The 14970-nt window shown below is 51.4% G+C and overlaps 1 protein-coding gene across 1 annotated transcript; it reads right to left on the minus strand.

Moving 5' to 3' along the window:
• Positions 1 to 6236: 6236 nt before the first annotated feature.
• On the minus strand, positions 6237 to 13845 carry SRM (spermidine synthase). Its single transcript, XM_033079766.1, has 8 exons — positions 13596 to 13845; positions 13338 to 13458; positions 13026 to 13118; positions 11437 to 11590; positions 10643 to 10726; positions 10175 to 10320; positions 8061 to 8183; positions 6237 to 7429 (listed from the first exon to the last, which is right to left on the minus strand). Exons 1-8 carry the CDS (start codon positions 13739 to 13741, stop codon positions 7412 to 7414), a joined length of 885 nt encoding a protein of 294 aa, XP_032935657.1. The 5' UTR covers positions 13742 to 13845; the 3' UTR covers positions 6237 to 7411.
• Positions 13846 to 14970: the final 1125 nt, after the last annotated feature.

Consider the following 14970-nt stretch of genomic DNA (forward strand, 5'->3'; position numbering starts at 1 on the left):
GGCTCTTACATATTCATTACAGAGAAAGAGATTAGTAACATAAAACAAGCCTATTAAAAATGATTATATGAACATGAATTAACAATTTCTCAGTCTTTGCTGCCATCTACTGTCCTTGTGTAAGAACAGAGTCCCTCTCGTGGTCTTGGGTGATCATTCATCATCTGAACTTTCTGAATTGGTGCATGCTCATTCTCTGTTATCTGGTTTTCAATGTGCAGGACTAAAGTGGGATCTGCTTCCAAAATTCGGTGCATCCTAGGACTGTTCCCAGAATAAAGCTGCCAGGACCAATGGGTCTGGCTGGTCTTGGTGTCCCAGGTGCCACCTCTCAGCTGCCCCTGGGGCAACAGGATGCCAGGCTTTCCTTCCTGTGGAAAAGTGATGTGTTTTGCAGCCAGGTGCCCATGGCTAGACTTTGGATTCCACATCCTAAAGCTGTGATGATGGTCTGAGGATTGCTGTCAGATGAACCCTGACAGAATCAAAGGTCTGCCTGGCCTTGGCCTCCTGGGACACTGCCTTCATGACACTGTGGTGCCAAGAAAACAGCCATTCTACTTGTCCAAATGCCCATAGCCAAAATTTGGGATGCCAGGATGGCATCCACTGTCAGATGCAGAGGCTGAGCTGAGATCTCATATCATCACCAGCCCTTTCTCCAGAAGCACTCACCCCACAGCGAGTCCTTCCCTGACCCTAACAACAAATGACAGTCAAAAGGTAAATCATTATCCTAATTTAGTACAAAAAAAAACCTAGAGAGAGATGACTTGGTTAGGGGATGCTGTGGCAGAACTAACAACAGAAGGCAGAAAAACCTTTTTGTCATTTCTACCTCTTACCAGCATTGCAGCTCCTGGAAACAGCATAATGGAAATTTGCCTGCAAATAATCCAGCTCCAATGGCCAGTTATCCCACCCTGGATTCTCTTGAGGGAAAGGATGCTGTCACTTCCAGGCATACTGTAAAAGAAATGCTAGAATCTCTCATTGGAAGAGAGAAAAAACCTTCTCTGGGTCAGTCTTGTGGGGACAAATAACATTCTAGCAATTTCCAGATATGAATTTACCTCAGAAGGCTTTGCAAACCTCCTTGTTCCTTCCTCTCTCCATGTGAGAGCTGGCTTCCATGTCCCATATCCAGACCAAACATGAGCTGTTTCCTTTTCAGCTGACCACGCTGGTTTATCAGGATTGTTGTTACCCCTGGGTAATGGATTCTGTCAAACATTTCCCATTGTGGGGTTGAGGAAGAGCAGTGCAGCACCAGGCTCCAGTGAGCAGACAAACACAGGGATGCACCAAATGACCCACAACCAATTTGCTGTGAGAGGTAAAAGTGGGAGAAGACCAAATGGGGAAAGTACACGTGGCTGCCCAGCAGGAATGAAGGGCAGGAGCCGGGAGTGAGAGATGTGCCTGGGCTGACAGGCAGGCAGGGGGTGAGTCCCATCCTGCAGGACTAACCCTCGTGGCCCACTGGCCCCAGAGCCAGGCAGGTCTCCATGCTGGGGGCCATCTGCTCCACCCAAACTGCTTGTTCCAACAAACACAGCTTTGTCTGGCCCTGCTGTTGGAATGGGTTTTCTGTCGTGTGCAATTTGAGCCAACAGGGTCACAAGTATGACAGTGCTCCTGTCAAAAAGGAGAGGGTGTGCTCAGCCAGAAATCAGCTTTTAGGGAGACCCACAGAGATGTAAATGGGGACCAGGCTACTGTGAATCTGTCCTGGAATTAAAGGGCAGTAATTAATATAACAGTTAGTTTGTGAGCAGGGGTAACTTTGGAGAGTTTCTGCTCAGATACACCAGCAGCACCCTGCTGACAAGCACAGCACAGCCAAAACGTGCACATCTGGGCTGGGCAAAGCTGAGCATCTCTTCCCAGCTGGGAGGGAGTGAACAGGGTCACATCACTGCACTGACATTCCAGTGCCCACAGGAATGGATCTCTAAATCCAAACAAGCTCCCCCTGAGTTCTGCTACAGCTTCTCTCAATATCAGGCACCTCTTTTCCAGATTCCTCTCATGCCCTTTCCTTTCCTCACATTCACTCTGCTGCTTCCCCTATGTTAGTCTGTCCTCCAGCCCCTTCACAGATGCTGTTAACCATCCCCCCAGTACAAGATATGGCACCATCCCCTTCTCCAGAGGAAGTTTATCTCTGGTGATAAAACTTGCTCTTTTTTGTAATCACATAGAGTTGAATGTATAGCACCAGGATTGTTCTTCATTGCTACTACTCCTATTCCATGTGCATTAGTTGTCTGACCTTTAAGAAGGTCTCAATTTTTTTTTTTGCTAACTCTTAAAAGCTTATGACCCTGTACAGGACATGGTAAAGTTCTTCCCTTAGAGTAATAAACATTTCTGATTATTCTTTCCTGTTACCACTTTATCTCTTATCTGACTCCCCCTTTGGAGTCACATTCCTTGATGCCCTCCTGCCCTCAGTTGCCCATGGTCTGAGTGGATTTCTGGCACTTCACAGTGAGGGCAGATCTCTCTAAAATCAGTGCACCTGTGACCACAGCCGTGGGAACCTGAGGTGGACATGCTCCAGAAGGAATTTCTGCACTCAATAACTAGAGAACACTTGCCTCTCCAAGGGTTTTGTCTCACAGTTAGCATGGCTCCAGCAGAAATGCAGAGTAGGTTCAGAAGTACAGCAGAAGGAGGAGTTAAAATTCCTTCCTACCATTGGAACCCTTGCTGTCTGCCCTCAGGTTACAAAGACAAATGCAATAAATAAAGCAATAGTTAGCTGACAGTTGTGAGCCTTCCCAGGAGGGGAAACCAATTCATTCACAGGCTTGAAATCACAACTCATTAAACAGACCAGGTTTGCAGTTTTGCCTGGCACTGCTGTCCCTGGAGGAGGATGCAGATGGCTGTTTTAGCCATGGCTTTTCACTGGCACTAATCTAACAAACCCAGGGAAGGGATGGCAGGAACCTCATCCCTGCCCAGAGCAGGTGCATGAGGAAGAGGAGGAGGATGATGAGGATGTCTTGGTTTGAGGAGGGGAGGAAGGAGCATGGGGATACTTCTCGCACAGCATGCACAAGCCTGTCCCAGTAGTTCTCTGGGGAGGGGAACTTGTGCCACCTTCCCTGTATGCCAGCCCCAAAGGGACTGCAGGAGGATGAGGGGAGGGCAAGCAAAATGCTTCACTTCTATGCTCAAAGCCTTCTGTTGACTGCACACAGTTAAACACTTCAATTATTCCACCAAAAATTTCCTCAAAAATAACTGCTCACTATGAAACACTTCTATATAAAAATTTGTGTTTTCCACTGGAACATTTTGCCTGGCTCACAGCAGGAGGCATTTCAGGCTGTGCACTCTGGGTTATTGTCTACTGCCATGCACTTATGGCCTCTGTTACACCAGACTTGTTCCATTAGTGGCAAGATTGGCTGGATAAGACTTGGATGGAAACATTCCTTTGCCATTTGAATTACCTGAGGAACTGCTTATGCACTACAGCTCGTGGGAATTCCAAGACCTCACCAGGAGTGTGAACTCATGGGCTGTGAGCACTAGAGAAGGCACTGCTTGCCTGGGAGAGCCTTCATCAGGAGCTGCACATCATGTGGGGTTCTGCTTAGTCCTCTCCCACAGCTTAAGGAGGTAAAACACATGCAGGGGCATCCCATAAATCATCTTATTCTTAACACAGAATTAGCTCTGTTCAGTAAATTCCTTGCTGGAGGCTGTGGAGTCCCTGCTTCAGCAGCCTTTGGCACTTCCAGCTCTTGTCCTTGGAAAGCCTGCCCTGGGATCCCCAACATTTGTAATGACACCCCATCTTTATCTGCAATAAACTCCATCCAACACATGGAGCATTCCCAAGAGACTTCTCAGTTTTTAGCTTGGTTACATTTCTTACCTTACTTTGCAACACTGTTTTGTCTGGTTCTTCTGCTAGACCTGAGCTGTCATTTCATGTTGTCCACACTTCTCCTCCTTCTTCCCCCATCATTTTAACTAGGAAACTTTCCTCTACCTGAACCTGTGGCACTTTTTATACTTTTTTGACTGTTTGCTGAGATTGCTGTTTTGATTAATGCCATTCTTCAGGAGCCTCTTGCTCCAGCCAAGCTCCATCAGTAATTCAGCCAGGCCTCAACAACATTAACTCTGGGTGAGTATGACACTCATGTTAATTAACTGACTGAAAGGGCTCAAGAGATACAGGCAAGAGGTTTCTCTCAATTTTTTCAAAATCTTTTCTGAACTTCTAAAAATTGAGTTAGTTCAATGAGTAAAGCTCAGAGCAGTTTGACACAGTTCAAAAGGTGCCAAGTGACTTAAGCAGTGGATGTGCTGAAGCCCATCAGGCTCCATTCCTTGCTTGTCTCCACCTGCTCTGACTGACATTACATTTTACATTACCTGGGACAAACCTATCCCTGTTCATGTGCTGGAACACGACTGCAGCATGTCTAGACAAACATCTTTGTGACTCTTTGCTTATTAACAGTCTTGCTTAACTGGCCTTAGGCAAAAGGCAGCTAAAACTCTGAAAAAAATTAGAATTTTACTTGCCCACCTAGAGACACTGCAAAAGCAGTCAGTCCTGTTGAGCATTACCCAAATTTCCTGTGACTCTTCAATCCCCAGCATCCCTTGTCCACCACATCCTGCAGCAGAACAGCTCAGACACAGATCTGTGGAAGGGATGATCAATCTGTAGACACAGCTGCCTTGCAGGTGCCAAACACCATCCCAGCAGCTCACAGGGCACACACTGTGGCAGTGCTCAGCACATGGGTGGTTTTTAAATCCTGAAGCTCAGAGCTGCTCAGGTGGAATCAGCCCCTGCTCCCCCTCTTGCTGCATTCATTTAATGAGTGCTTGATTCAGGCACTGAGCTCTGTCTTCTCACATTGAAGTGTTTGGAATTGTCTATGGACAACAGTGACTTGGAATCACTCAGAAACTGTATATAAACTCTATATAGGGCCTTGTGGACTGAGTATGTGTGACTTGGATGTGAAACAGGCTTTTTCTGCTCTCCTCACTGGCCACTCGCTGAACTCACATATTTGGAGAGAGCTCAAAGAACCAGAAGGAATAATTAGCTGTGTGGAGGCCAACAGCAGGTTTGAGGAAGCTCTTTCCCTCCTGGGCATTGTTGTACTCACCAAGAATGGGTGAAAGGCTTGAACTTGTTACTAGCTGGCTGCTTCTCTAAGGCCTTCCTGGACTATAGCCCTGCTCTTGATTCCCATCCTAGGGGAAAGTGCCAGAGCTAATTTTCTGTCAAGGATGAAGGGCTGAGTGAGTGAGGTTCAGATCCCACAGGAATTTAAACAGGAGGAGCAAGAACCAGCCTCCCTTACTGCTCTGCTCCTTATAAAAAGACAAGTTGAGCAATGAAAATGCCTCATTAACCCAAACTAATTGAGTGAGAAAGAAGACAGTCACCCAGACAATTAAGAGAAAAATAGCTGTTATCTTCTCAGCACAAGAATACAGAGATCTAGACTCAGCTCTGCAGCTCAGCAATGCTTTGCAAACCCTTGCAACCACAAAGAAACTGAACAGTGCTGGTGGTAGAAGGAGACACTGGGACAGAAGTGCTGTCTCATCAGAAACAGGAGAAAGCAGGAGAGTACTGACCACACAAATCCCAAATCCTTTGCTGTGGGCACAGTGGCTGGACCACCCACACTGTTGTAGGGTCACTATTATGGCAAAGTTCAACCCCAATCCTTGCTAAAGTCTGCTCCTAGTTCTCTCTTACCAAGCTGAAAAGCCTCTCAGAAGGAGCATTTTTGTCTTCTCCTGATGCCACCTAGTGCCTTTTCCCATCCTGCTCAGCTGGAGCTCAGTGGTTCAGCCTCAGAGCCCCTGCCTGAGCCACCACAGTTTCTGCAGAGGAAAAGAGGGTGCAGCTCAGTGGGCCAGGACTGACAGGAGCTGCCTGACAGCAGCAGGGAGATGGGCAGCTGGAAAACCACTTGGAAAACTGTTCCAGAGCATTTGGACTGGAGAATAGCACAGGATGGCAGAAACTGGAGGAGCTATTGGGCAGCTCCACTACAACACAAGACAGGCAATGGGATCACTCTTCAGTGCTTAATTTTGCTGATTACTTGTCATCCCTAAAGATAAGTGAGAGAGGAAGTCAGCCCAACTGGAGTGCAGCTAGCAGCACAGCAAACCTTCAGGATCTCAGTTTTCAACACCAACCTCTCCCCAAAGAGCACTGACCCACACTGATGTCACCTTAACCAGAGCTGAGTGTTTAATGGAGTGCAGGGGAGTGGCAGTGACACAGTGGTTGTGCTGGAGGGTGATTCCCACAGTGCAAGGGTATGGAATCTTCAGAACAGAAGGAGTGAAGGCAGATCCATCTTACAGAGCACAATGTAAAACAACTTATGCAGCTGGGGGCAGCATTGGAAATAATGATGCCCCCTAAGGACTTGCAAATACCCAGGCCTGAGACATCTCAGCATGACTGAGATGAGAGATTTGTCAGCACAACCCCAGCATCAGTGCTGAACACCAGGCAATGGAGCTATGGTTTGTTTTATATATATGTGTATACATATACATACCTATATATATATATATGTATATATATATAAAGCACCTATCACCATATTGATCAACATTCTTTGGAACCTCACTGAGGGCAGAGGTAAGAACAGGAGTCAGCCTCTTGGCACCTCAGCACTTCTGTGTCTAACCAATTAAAAAAAAATTAACAACCAAAAAAAAAGAAAAATAAAAAAGCCACAAGACTGCTGCCAGCCTGCCTGGCTGGTGTTTAATACTGCTACTCCATCAGGGTTGGAGGGAGACCTATTGTGAATGGCAACAGTTTGCACTGTGACTTCTCCAGCTGTGCTGCAGGGCAGTGCAGGAGTCACAGCAGGGCAGTGGGACACAAAGGCTCAGACCTTCACCAGTCAAAATGTGTCAGCAGCAGGGAGCTCCCATGAGGAGAGAGTGAGCTAACTGTGCACAAAGCTCTCTTTCTCTCTCTGTGCTTAAGGCTGAGTCAGGGACCCTTTGGACTCTTCCCAGACGACCAGACAGAAATATGTGTCAGTTATAAATACATCAGTCAGCTGGAGGGGTGGGAGTGCGGTTGGTTGGGATGGGAGAATTTAGAACAGGTGCAGGGAGGAGAGAAAGGAAAAAAGACATCTTACATTTCCAGCACTGGAAAGAACAGTTTTGACCTCACACAATAAGTCACTGGACCTTTTCAATAGTCTTATCTGGCTTATGCCCCATCATCTTTAACACATCAGAGGGAATGTTGGCTGGCCAAGGGTTAAACAATCCCACACAGTGGAGAGCAAATCTGCAGTCTGCTGAGAAGATCCCAGCCACATCACTGATGATCTCAGAGTCCAACTTGAAGGAAGGAAGCAGCTTCTGGGTCTCACACATCACTCAGGGCCTGCAGAGAGCCAAAGACAAACAGTCAGGATGGGCCTGCCACAGCTCTACCAGCCCACAGCAGAAACATGAATCACCAATACCTATAGATGTGAGTCACCAATACCTATAAATGTGAATCACCAATACATATAAATGTGAATCACCAATACTCTGCAGTACAGTCATGGGATTTTCCTTCATCCCTATGACACTCTAAGGAGTTTTTTTCTGGAACCTGCAGTTGCAGCCCAGTAGCAAGATGATGGAATAATGTGGAAACACAGATTATCCTTCAAGAAGCAAGGCTGAACTATGCTGGAGCATCCCTTCTTTACCCTCTGGTTTGCACTAGAAATCACAAGCACATTTTGTCTAAGACTTTTGGAGCTTTCCAGTGGGAAACATCAGTTCTGCAATCTTGGACCTGGCTTTGGTAGGTGAAGCAGGAGTAATCTGTCATCAAGGCATGGGACATCAGCCCAAAGAACAGCTCCTAAATAAACTCCAGTCTTCCCTGACTGACTCATACTCTGCTCTGTCATACTGTCCTGCTCTGACTTGCCCACAGAAGTCTTTGGGACTGCAAGAAATCCTCAGTCCTGTCTACTCCCACTCCTAACTTATCCTGGAGGGAGCAGAGGCTGGCTTACCTTCCGTGCAAACTCTGGCAGGATGAATGCTGCCCGGTGGATGTCAGAGTTGTAGTATTTCAGACTCCTCTCCTCTACTTGCTGCTGTGACAGCTGCTGCACAGGCTCCCGGAAATTTGTGTTCTGCAAAAACAAATTCAGGTAATTCTGACCCTTTGGGTAAGGAGTTAAAGGCTGTGTGATGGGCATCCTGATGCATGGCTGAGAACTGAGATGACTCACAGGGAAACAAATAATTTTTTGTTCTAGTATGAGGTCAAAGGTTCTGAGCAGCCCCAGTACCAAGGGCTGGGGTTGGTGCTCTGTAACTCCTGTGACCAGCACTTATGCACAGATGGCAGGGCATGAGGTCAGACTGCACGAGCCATGTGCCAGATGAAGCTGTGAGAGTGCCCAAGCATCCAAGAAGCAAGGCTTTGCTCTTCAAAGGAGAATCCACATTTGTGTTAAGTCTGGCACTGTGCCTGCTGCCAGCATCCCAGATTAATCATGTGCAGCAGCAGCAGTGCTGGCACCCCACACCCATCTGACAGTCACACTGGAGCAGACTGGGAAAAGAGTACAGTAATTTCACGAATACAAGCCGCACCAATTTGACCAAAATTTTGGTGGAAACCCGGAAGTGCGGCTAATATTCCGGGGCGGCTAATCTATTAACAAAATTCTAAAAGCTGCCAACACGGAAGTGAGAGCCCGCGGCAGCCCCAAGCCAAGCTGGAGCCCGGCCGGCCCCGGCTGAGGTGGGAAAGCCTGGCAGAGGCGGGGTCAGCAGTGTGGGGGGCGGGCGGCAGAGCCTGAGCCAGCAGGACGGGGCAGGGAGGGTGGCAGAGCCTGAGCCAGCAGGGCGGGGGAGCCCGGGAGAACTGGGGCTAGCAGTGCAGGGGAGCATGGCAGAAGCAGGAAGGCCGGCGGGTGGGGCTGCCTGGCAGCGGGGGAAGCCCAGCAGAATCGGGGCCAGCAGCGTGGGGGAGCCCGGCGGTGCGGGGGCCTGCAGTGCCGGTCAGGGCGAGGAAACCCGGCGGCGGTGCAGACGGGAGGGGGCGGCCGGCGAGCGTGGTGGCGGCGGCGGCAGCCCTGCCGGCGGGGCGAGCGAAAGCGCCGCTCGCGAAAGCGCCGCTCGGCGAGCGAAAGCGCCGCCGCTCGCGAAAGCGCCGCCGCGAGCCGCGAAAGCGCCGCCGCGAGCCGCGAGCCGCGAAAGCGCCGCTCGCGAAAGCGCTGCCGCGAGCCGCGAACCGCGAGCCGCGAAAGCGCCGCGGGGCGGGCGCGGCGCTCGCGAGGCGCGGCGCGGGGCGAGCGAAAGCGGCAGCGGGGCGGGCGGCGAGCCCGGCGGCGGCAGCCCTGCCAGCCGGGCGAGCGAACGCGGCAGCGGGGCGGTGCTGACGGGAGAGGGGGGCCAGCGAGCCCGGCGGCGGCGGCGGCAGCAGCACCACCCGGCCAGCCCCGCCGAGCCGTGGCGCTGAGCTGGGCCACCCGGCCCCGTCGGCAACCATGAGCGGGCCGAGCCTTCCTGGCCCCGCCCCGAGCCAGTAAAGCCCGCTATGCCGCGATCCTGTTACTAATTGGCCAATTTGTGAAAGCTGCGCACGGATTCTCGCGACGAACGAAAGTGCGGCTAATATTCGGGGTGCGGCTTATCTATTGACAAAGACAGCAACATTGTCGAGGCACCGGGGGTGCGGCTTATAATCCGTGCGGCTTGTATTCGTGAAACTACTGTAAACTCCAGTGGGTCTGACAGAGTTACCAGCCCACATCCTAGCACTGACCCTCACCTGGAGGCCTCTGGGAGCAGATTAGTCACAGGCTGGGTCTTAGCAGGTGCCCACATTTTAACAGTCAGCATCAATAAGGCAAAGCCTTAACATGCTCTGGAAATTGGTAGTGACTTCTTCCCTTCCAAGTGTGTTGTACTAGACAGAAATGATGACCATTTCTAAAGCAACTGGCCAATCCTGCCCTTCATTCAGCACTGAGCAGGCTGCATTGCAGCTCTGGGCTGGCAGAGCCAAGCCCCTTCAAGGATCTTGAGGCCCCACAACTCAGGTTCTGCAATGGACAGCCTCAGGCAGGTTTCTAGAGAATGGAAAAGGGCACTTGAGGTGCCTGAAACTCACGGGGTTCTTGCTGCAGAGCATGAAGCCAATCTGCCCGCTGGGGTACGTGGGGATGGTGCAATAGGCGTATTCCACCACCGGGAACAGAGACTTGCAGAACTGACGCATCTCCTTAATGAGATCCAGGTGCAGCCACTGGCACTCACCTGAGGGAGAAAGGAAGTCAAGAGGCAAGGTGAGAGCTGCCCCTCTTCTCTGCACATAACTGTGCCAGGTTAGCAGTGGTTCCAAGTCTCAACCTGCACAGCTCATGTAGTTTCAAAGAAAAGACAAGACCCTTGTGCCAGTTTAGCTAAGCACAGTCCAGTAATTAATGAGCTGACACAGACAGATCCAAACCACTGCTTTACCTGGGAGATGACATGTTTCACTCCCTGCATCACATCTCCCCAAAAAGAGTCCCCTCTGTGCCTCACATTGGTTTGTAAAGGTCTGGCAGCAGCCTCTGCCCAGGGACAGCATCCTCACCTTGGCAGCAGAGAATCCCATCTTCTCTCAGGGCTGTCTTCATCAGCTGGTAATAAGATTCTTTGAACAAACTTTCTGCAGGACCTGGGAGAAAGGTGAATAAAGAAATGTTTTGAGCCTAGGTGAACCCCCACCCTGCACCTAGCAGGGCAAAGCAGTCAGGATTTTAGTTTTGCTAAATAGCAAGGCCAGGTTCTCCATTAAACAAAGTCTTAGCAGCTGTCTCTTGCTTCATGGAGCATTTTTTAAGCAGAACTCCTGCTCCAAACTAATTTTAGATATTCCTCTCTCTGTGCTGACTACAGCAACACTAAAGGTGAGTCAGACTCGTTGATGGTTCCTAAAATGAAGTGCCTTATCTACATTTGGTCCCTCTCTATCTCAATTTCCCCCTTCAGAGAACCTGCAGCTTCACCACAGATCTCTTCAGGGTAGGGGCTGCACCAGGAGTGTGTGAGGCACTGTTTACAGCAGGCACACAGGCACAGCTGCCCTTGCCAGCATGGTGCTGTATCCCCCCGGGATTGCTGCACTCAGGGAACAACTCTGCCACAAGAAAGTTGTTGGAGTTGAATTTTGAGGAAAGAAATGTAACAGCTGGCTTGAAGGCCTGCTAATACAATTTTATGGTTTCCATCCTTCCCTCTCCCTACTAAAAGAACTAAGTTGGCAACAGTTTATTCACTTGAAAGGATCCTGAGCAGGCTGGCATAATTTCCAAGAGGTGGGCAGAAGGAAAAAAAAAGGAAGGATGTCTGTGGAAAGCAGTGCCCTTTGGTGGTTATAATTCTTACCCATGGGGTCAGACGAGTCCGTGATAATCACATCAAAGGCTTCTTGATTTTGTTTCATGAACTCAAAACCATCTCCCACATGCAAGGTCAGCTTAGCACTGGAGTACCCCACTGCCATCCCTGGGAGGTATTTTTTAGATACCTGGATCACATCCTGCAACACAGAGAGCACAAGTGGATCAGAGAAGCTGCTGCTGCCTGCTGTGCAGTTGTGACTAGAAGAACAGCACAATGAGTCATTTCCTTCCATACCTTCAGCTCAAGTCTGACTTGCCAGTGAAATCCCCAAGAGCTGCCAGCATCTCCAGCCAGCAAAGCTCCTCTCAGCCTTTTCCTACAGCCTCAGGGTTCAGTGACACTGTTGGTCTGTCTATGCCAAACTCAACAAAAACCTGGAGCTTCAAAAGCTCCTTGAGGAACTGAGCAAATATGATTACAGGTCAGACTGCTCTGTGCTTCTTTTCCCTACAGAACATCACTTGCATAGGTGATCTCAGCTAAATCAGTTTATTTTTCTTCCTAAGTAAAACCATGCCAGCAGGTTTCTGAATGCAAGATGAGAAATATCCCCCATCTCTGCACTACAGCCATTATATCAAGCCCCCTGTAAGATAAAGTTTTCTCTCTAAAATCATTAGACAGCCACTGTCCTGGGCCCAGCAATTGTACTGAGCATTACCAGCTTCTCACAGCTGGCAAATACAAAAAATATGCTGGTGTCAGGCAGTGCTTGTTAAAACCAGGGACGTTTGCCTACTTAGCTGGCAGACAGAGCACACAATCTCATACAGCAGTATTTCTTGTTCTTAACAGAGCTTTGCTCTGAGCAAAACTTTCTGAGAAAGTAAAAAATCAGGTTGAGTAAAGTAAAGTAAAATAAAACGAGCTGAGAGGAGAACTGGGAAAAGAGTAAACTCCAGTGGTCTGACAGAGTTACCAGCCCACATCCTAGCACTGACCCTCACCTGGAGGCCTCTGGGAGCAGATTAGTCACAGGCTGAGTCTTAGCAGTGCCCACTTTTTAACAGTCAGCATCAACAAGGCAAAGCCTTAACATGCTCTGGAAATTGGTAATGACTTCTTCCCTTCCAAGTTTGTTCTACTAGACAGAAATTATGACCATTTCTAAAGCAACTAGCCCGTCTATCACAGAAGTATATCTCTGCTGCTTATTTCCTGATTTTGGTTGCAAGAGGCTGCTCAACAAAGCAACCACCGTCCTCGGCCAGGGGCCAGGAGCGCTCTGGTCGGCAGCGAGAGAGGGAAAAGCAGCACCTCCACAAAGCCAGGGCACTCCTCCAGATCCCGTGCTTGGCTCACGTCTGCCTGGAAGGGCCTCAATCGTGTGTGTGTGAAAGAAATCACATGGAAGAGGCAGCCAGCTGCCACGTAGATGACTTGTAAGGCAAAGAGGTGGCGCTGTCATTGTCACGCCAGCAGAACCAGCAGCAAACGCGCCCGGTGCTGACGAGAGCCAGCAGGTGAAAGCGCAGCTCCCGTGGATGCTGAGAAGTCGGGCTCGTTTTGCCGGGCAAGCCCAGCCCGCCCCAGGCCCGGAGCTCCTGCTCGCAGCCGGGAGCCCAACGCACCTCATCGATCTCGCACTGCACCACGGACTCCACGGTCGGGTGTTTGACCACCTCTCGCAGCACTCCCCCGTCGCCGCCGCCGATGATCAGCACCTGGCAGAGAAGGGGGCAGACACAACAGGGGCTGTCAGCGGGGCCGGCTCGGGGAGCCCGAGCTGTGCGGCCGGAGGAGAGCGGAGCGGAGCTGAGCCGGGCCCCACGAGCGAGCCGGCCCCGCTCAGCCCGGCGCTCCCCCGGCAGCGCTGCGGGGCCCGGGCCGGCTCTGCGGACCCGGCTGGAGGGACCCCGGGCTGGGGCCCGGGAACGACTCACCTTGCGGGGGTCGGGGTGGCTGCAGAGGGGCAGGTTGGCGATCATTTCCTGGTAGGAGAACTCGTCGCGCTCCGTGCACTGGATCACGCCGTCCAGGACCAGGACGTTGCCGTACGTGGTGCTGGGCAGAGCGGGGAAGCGGGGTTGGAGCCGGCCTGGGGCCGCGCTCCCCCGCCCCCTCTCCGCGCCGCCAGGCCCCAGCGCGTGGCGCTGAGCGGGCCCGCCATCCACCCACCGCCCCGGGCCGCCCTCCCGCACCTGCGGAAGACGAGGATCTCCTGGTAGCGGGAGCGCTGGTGGTGCAGGAGCTCCTCCACCTGCAGCGACATGGCCTGGCCGGGCCACAGCCGGCACGTCTCGCGGAACCAGCCCTCGCGGATCAGCGCCGCCGCGCCGCGCTCCATGCCGGCCCGGAGCGGAGCCGGCGCTGCCGGGAGCGGCTCCACCTGCGCTGCGCTCCCGCCGCCGCCGCCGCCTGCCCCCACCGGCGCGGGAGCCGCGCGCAGGGCCCCGCTCCGCCCCGCTCCGCCATTGGCCGCGCCCGCCGTGACGCGGCGGCCACGTGGGGCCGGGGCGGGACCGCGCGGGGAAAGGGCGCGCCCGGCCCGCGGCTCCGGGCACCGCCGGCTCTGGGACAGCGGAGCCGCGCTGGGGGTTCCGGGGCTGGGGGGATGAGCAATGAGCGTGGGGGGTGCTGGAGGGCACCAGGGCGATTGGGGAGAGCATCTCGCAGGAAGAAAGGCTGAGACAGTCGGGCCTGTTCAGCCTCGAGAAGAGGCTCAACATTAATGTGTGTAAAGACCTAAAGGGAAAATGCCAGGAAGAGGAAACCAGGCTCTGCTTTGTGGTGCCAACCACCGAGACACAAGGCAACAGGCAGAGAGTGATGCACGTGAAATCCCAGCTGAACTCGAGGAAGGACTTTGCTGTGTGGGTGACCAAGGACAGGAAGGGATTGCCCAGAGAGGGTTTTGTGGAGTTTTGTTCACTGGACACACTCCAGACCCCCCTGGGCACAATCCTGTGCCATGTGCTCTAAGGTGACCCTGCTTGAACAGGGACATTGGACCAGATGACTTGCTGTGGTCCCTGCCACCTTCACCCATGCTATGATTCTGTGGCTATCACAGAAGCAGATTCAGTTCTGGTGCTGGTGGGCCCAGCTCAGGGCTCAGTGGACTCAGAATGTGGCTGTGAGGAGCAGACTGTGGCAGAAATGCACCAAGGCTCTACCAAGAGCACTTCTCCAACCAGGTTACAGAAGACCTCCAAGAACTGCTGCACAACAGTAAAACAACCTCACAGCAGGGGACTCCAGTGCTACAACTTCACAGGCACAACCAAGTGAATAAAGCATGTCTACAGTTGCCAGTCACTTCCATTAAAGACATTTTAAAAACCTTTTGCAACTCATAAAGGAAAAACAAAAAAAGACTAAAATTAGGATCATCCTTGAAATGTCACTTTCCTTGGAATTTAAAGCAGAGGATCTAAACCACAGAGATTTTAGTATTTCCAGGGCCAATGGGGCATTTGCTAACACTTACTGTCCTTCAAGTTAAAGAAATAGCAAGAACTGGTGAAGCTGACAAGGAAGGAATTGGCAGCCCCTGCAAATGCACTTGGAGACAAT

The sequence above is a fragment of the Catharus ustulatus genome, chromosome 24 (genome assembly GCF_009819885.2).
Source record: "Catharus ustulatus isolate bCatUst1 chromosome 24, bCatUst1.pri.v2, whole genome shotgun sequence".
In the NCBI taxonomy this organism is placed as follows: Eukaryota; Metazoa; Chordata; class Aves; order Passeriformes; family Turdidae; genus Catharus; species Catharus ustulatus.

Excerpts from the sequence above, each read along its gene's own strand:
- SRM (XM_033079766.1), bottom strand. The coding sequence starts at position 13,741 with ATGGAGCGCGGCGCGGCGGCGCTGATCCGCGAGGGCTGGTTCCGCGAG. Across the intron at positions 10,727-11,436 it reads GGACTCGTCTGACCCCATGG|GTCCTGCAGAAAGTTTGTTC; the intron begins GTAAGAATTATA and ends CCTTTCTCCCAG. Across the intron at positions 10,321-10,642 it reads TGGGATTCTCTGCTGCCAAG|GTGAGTGCCAGTGGCTGCAC; the intron begins GTGAGGATGCTG and ends TTTCTCCCTCAG.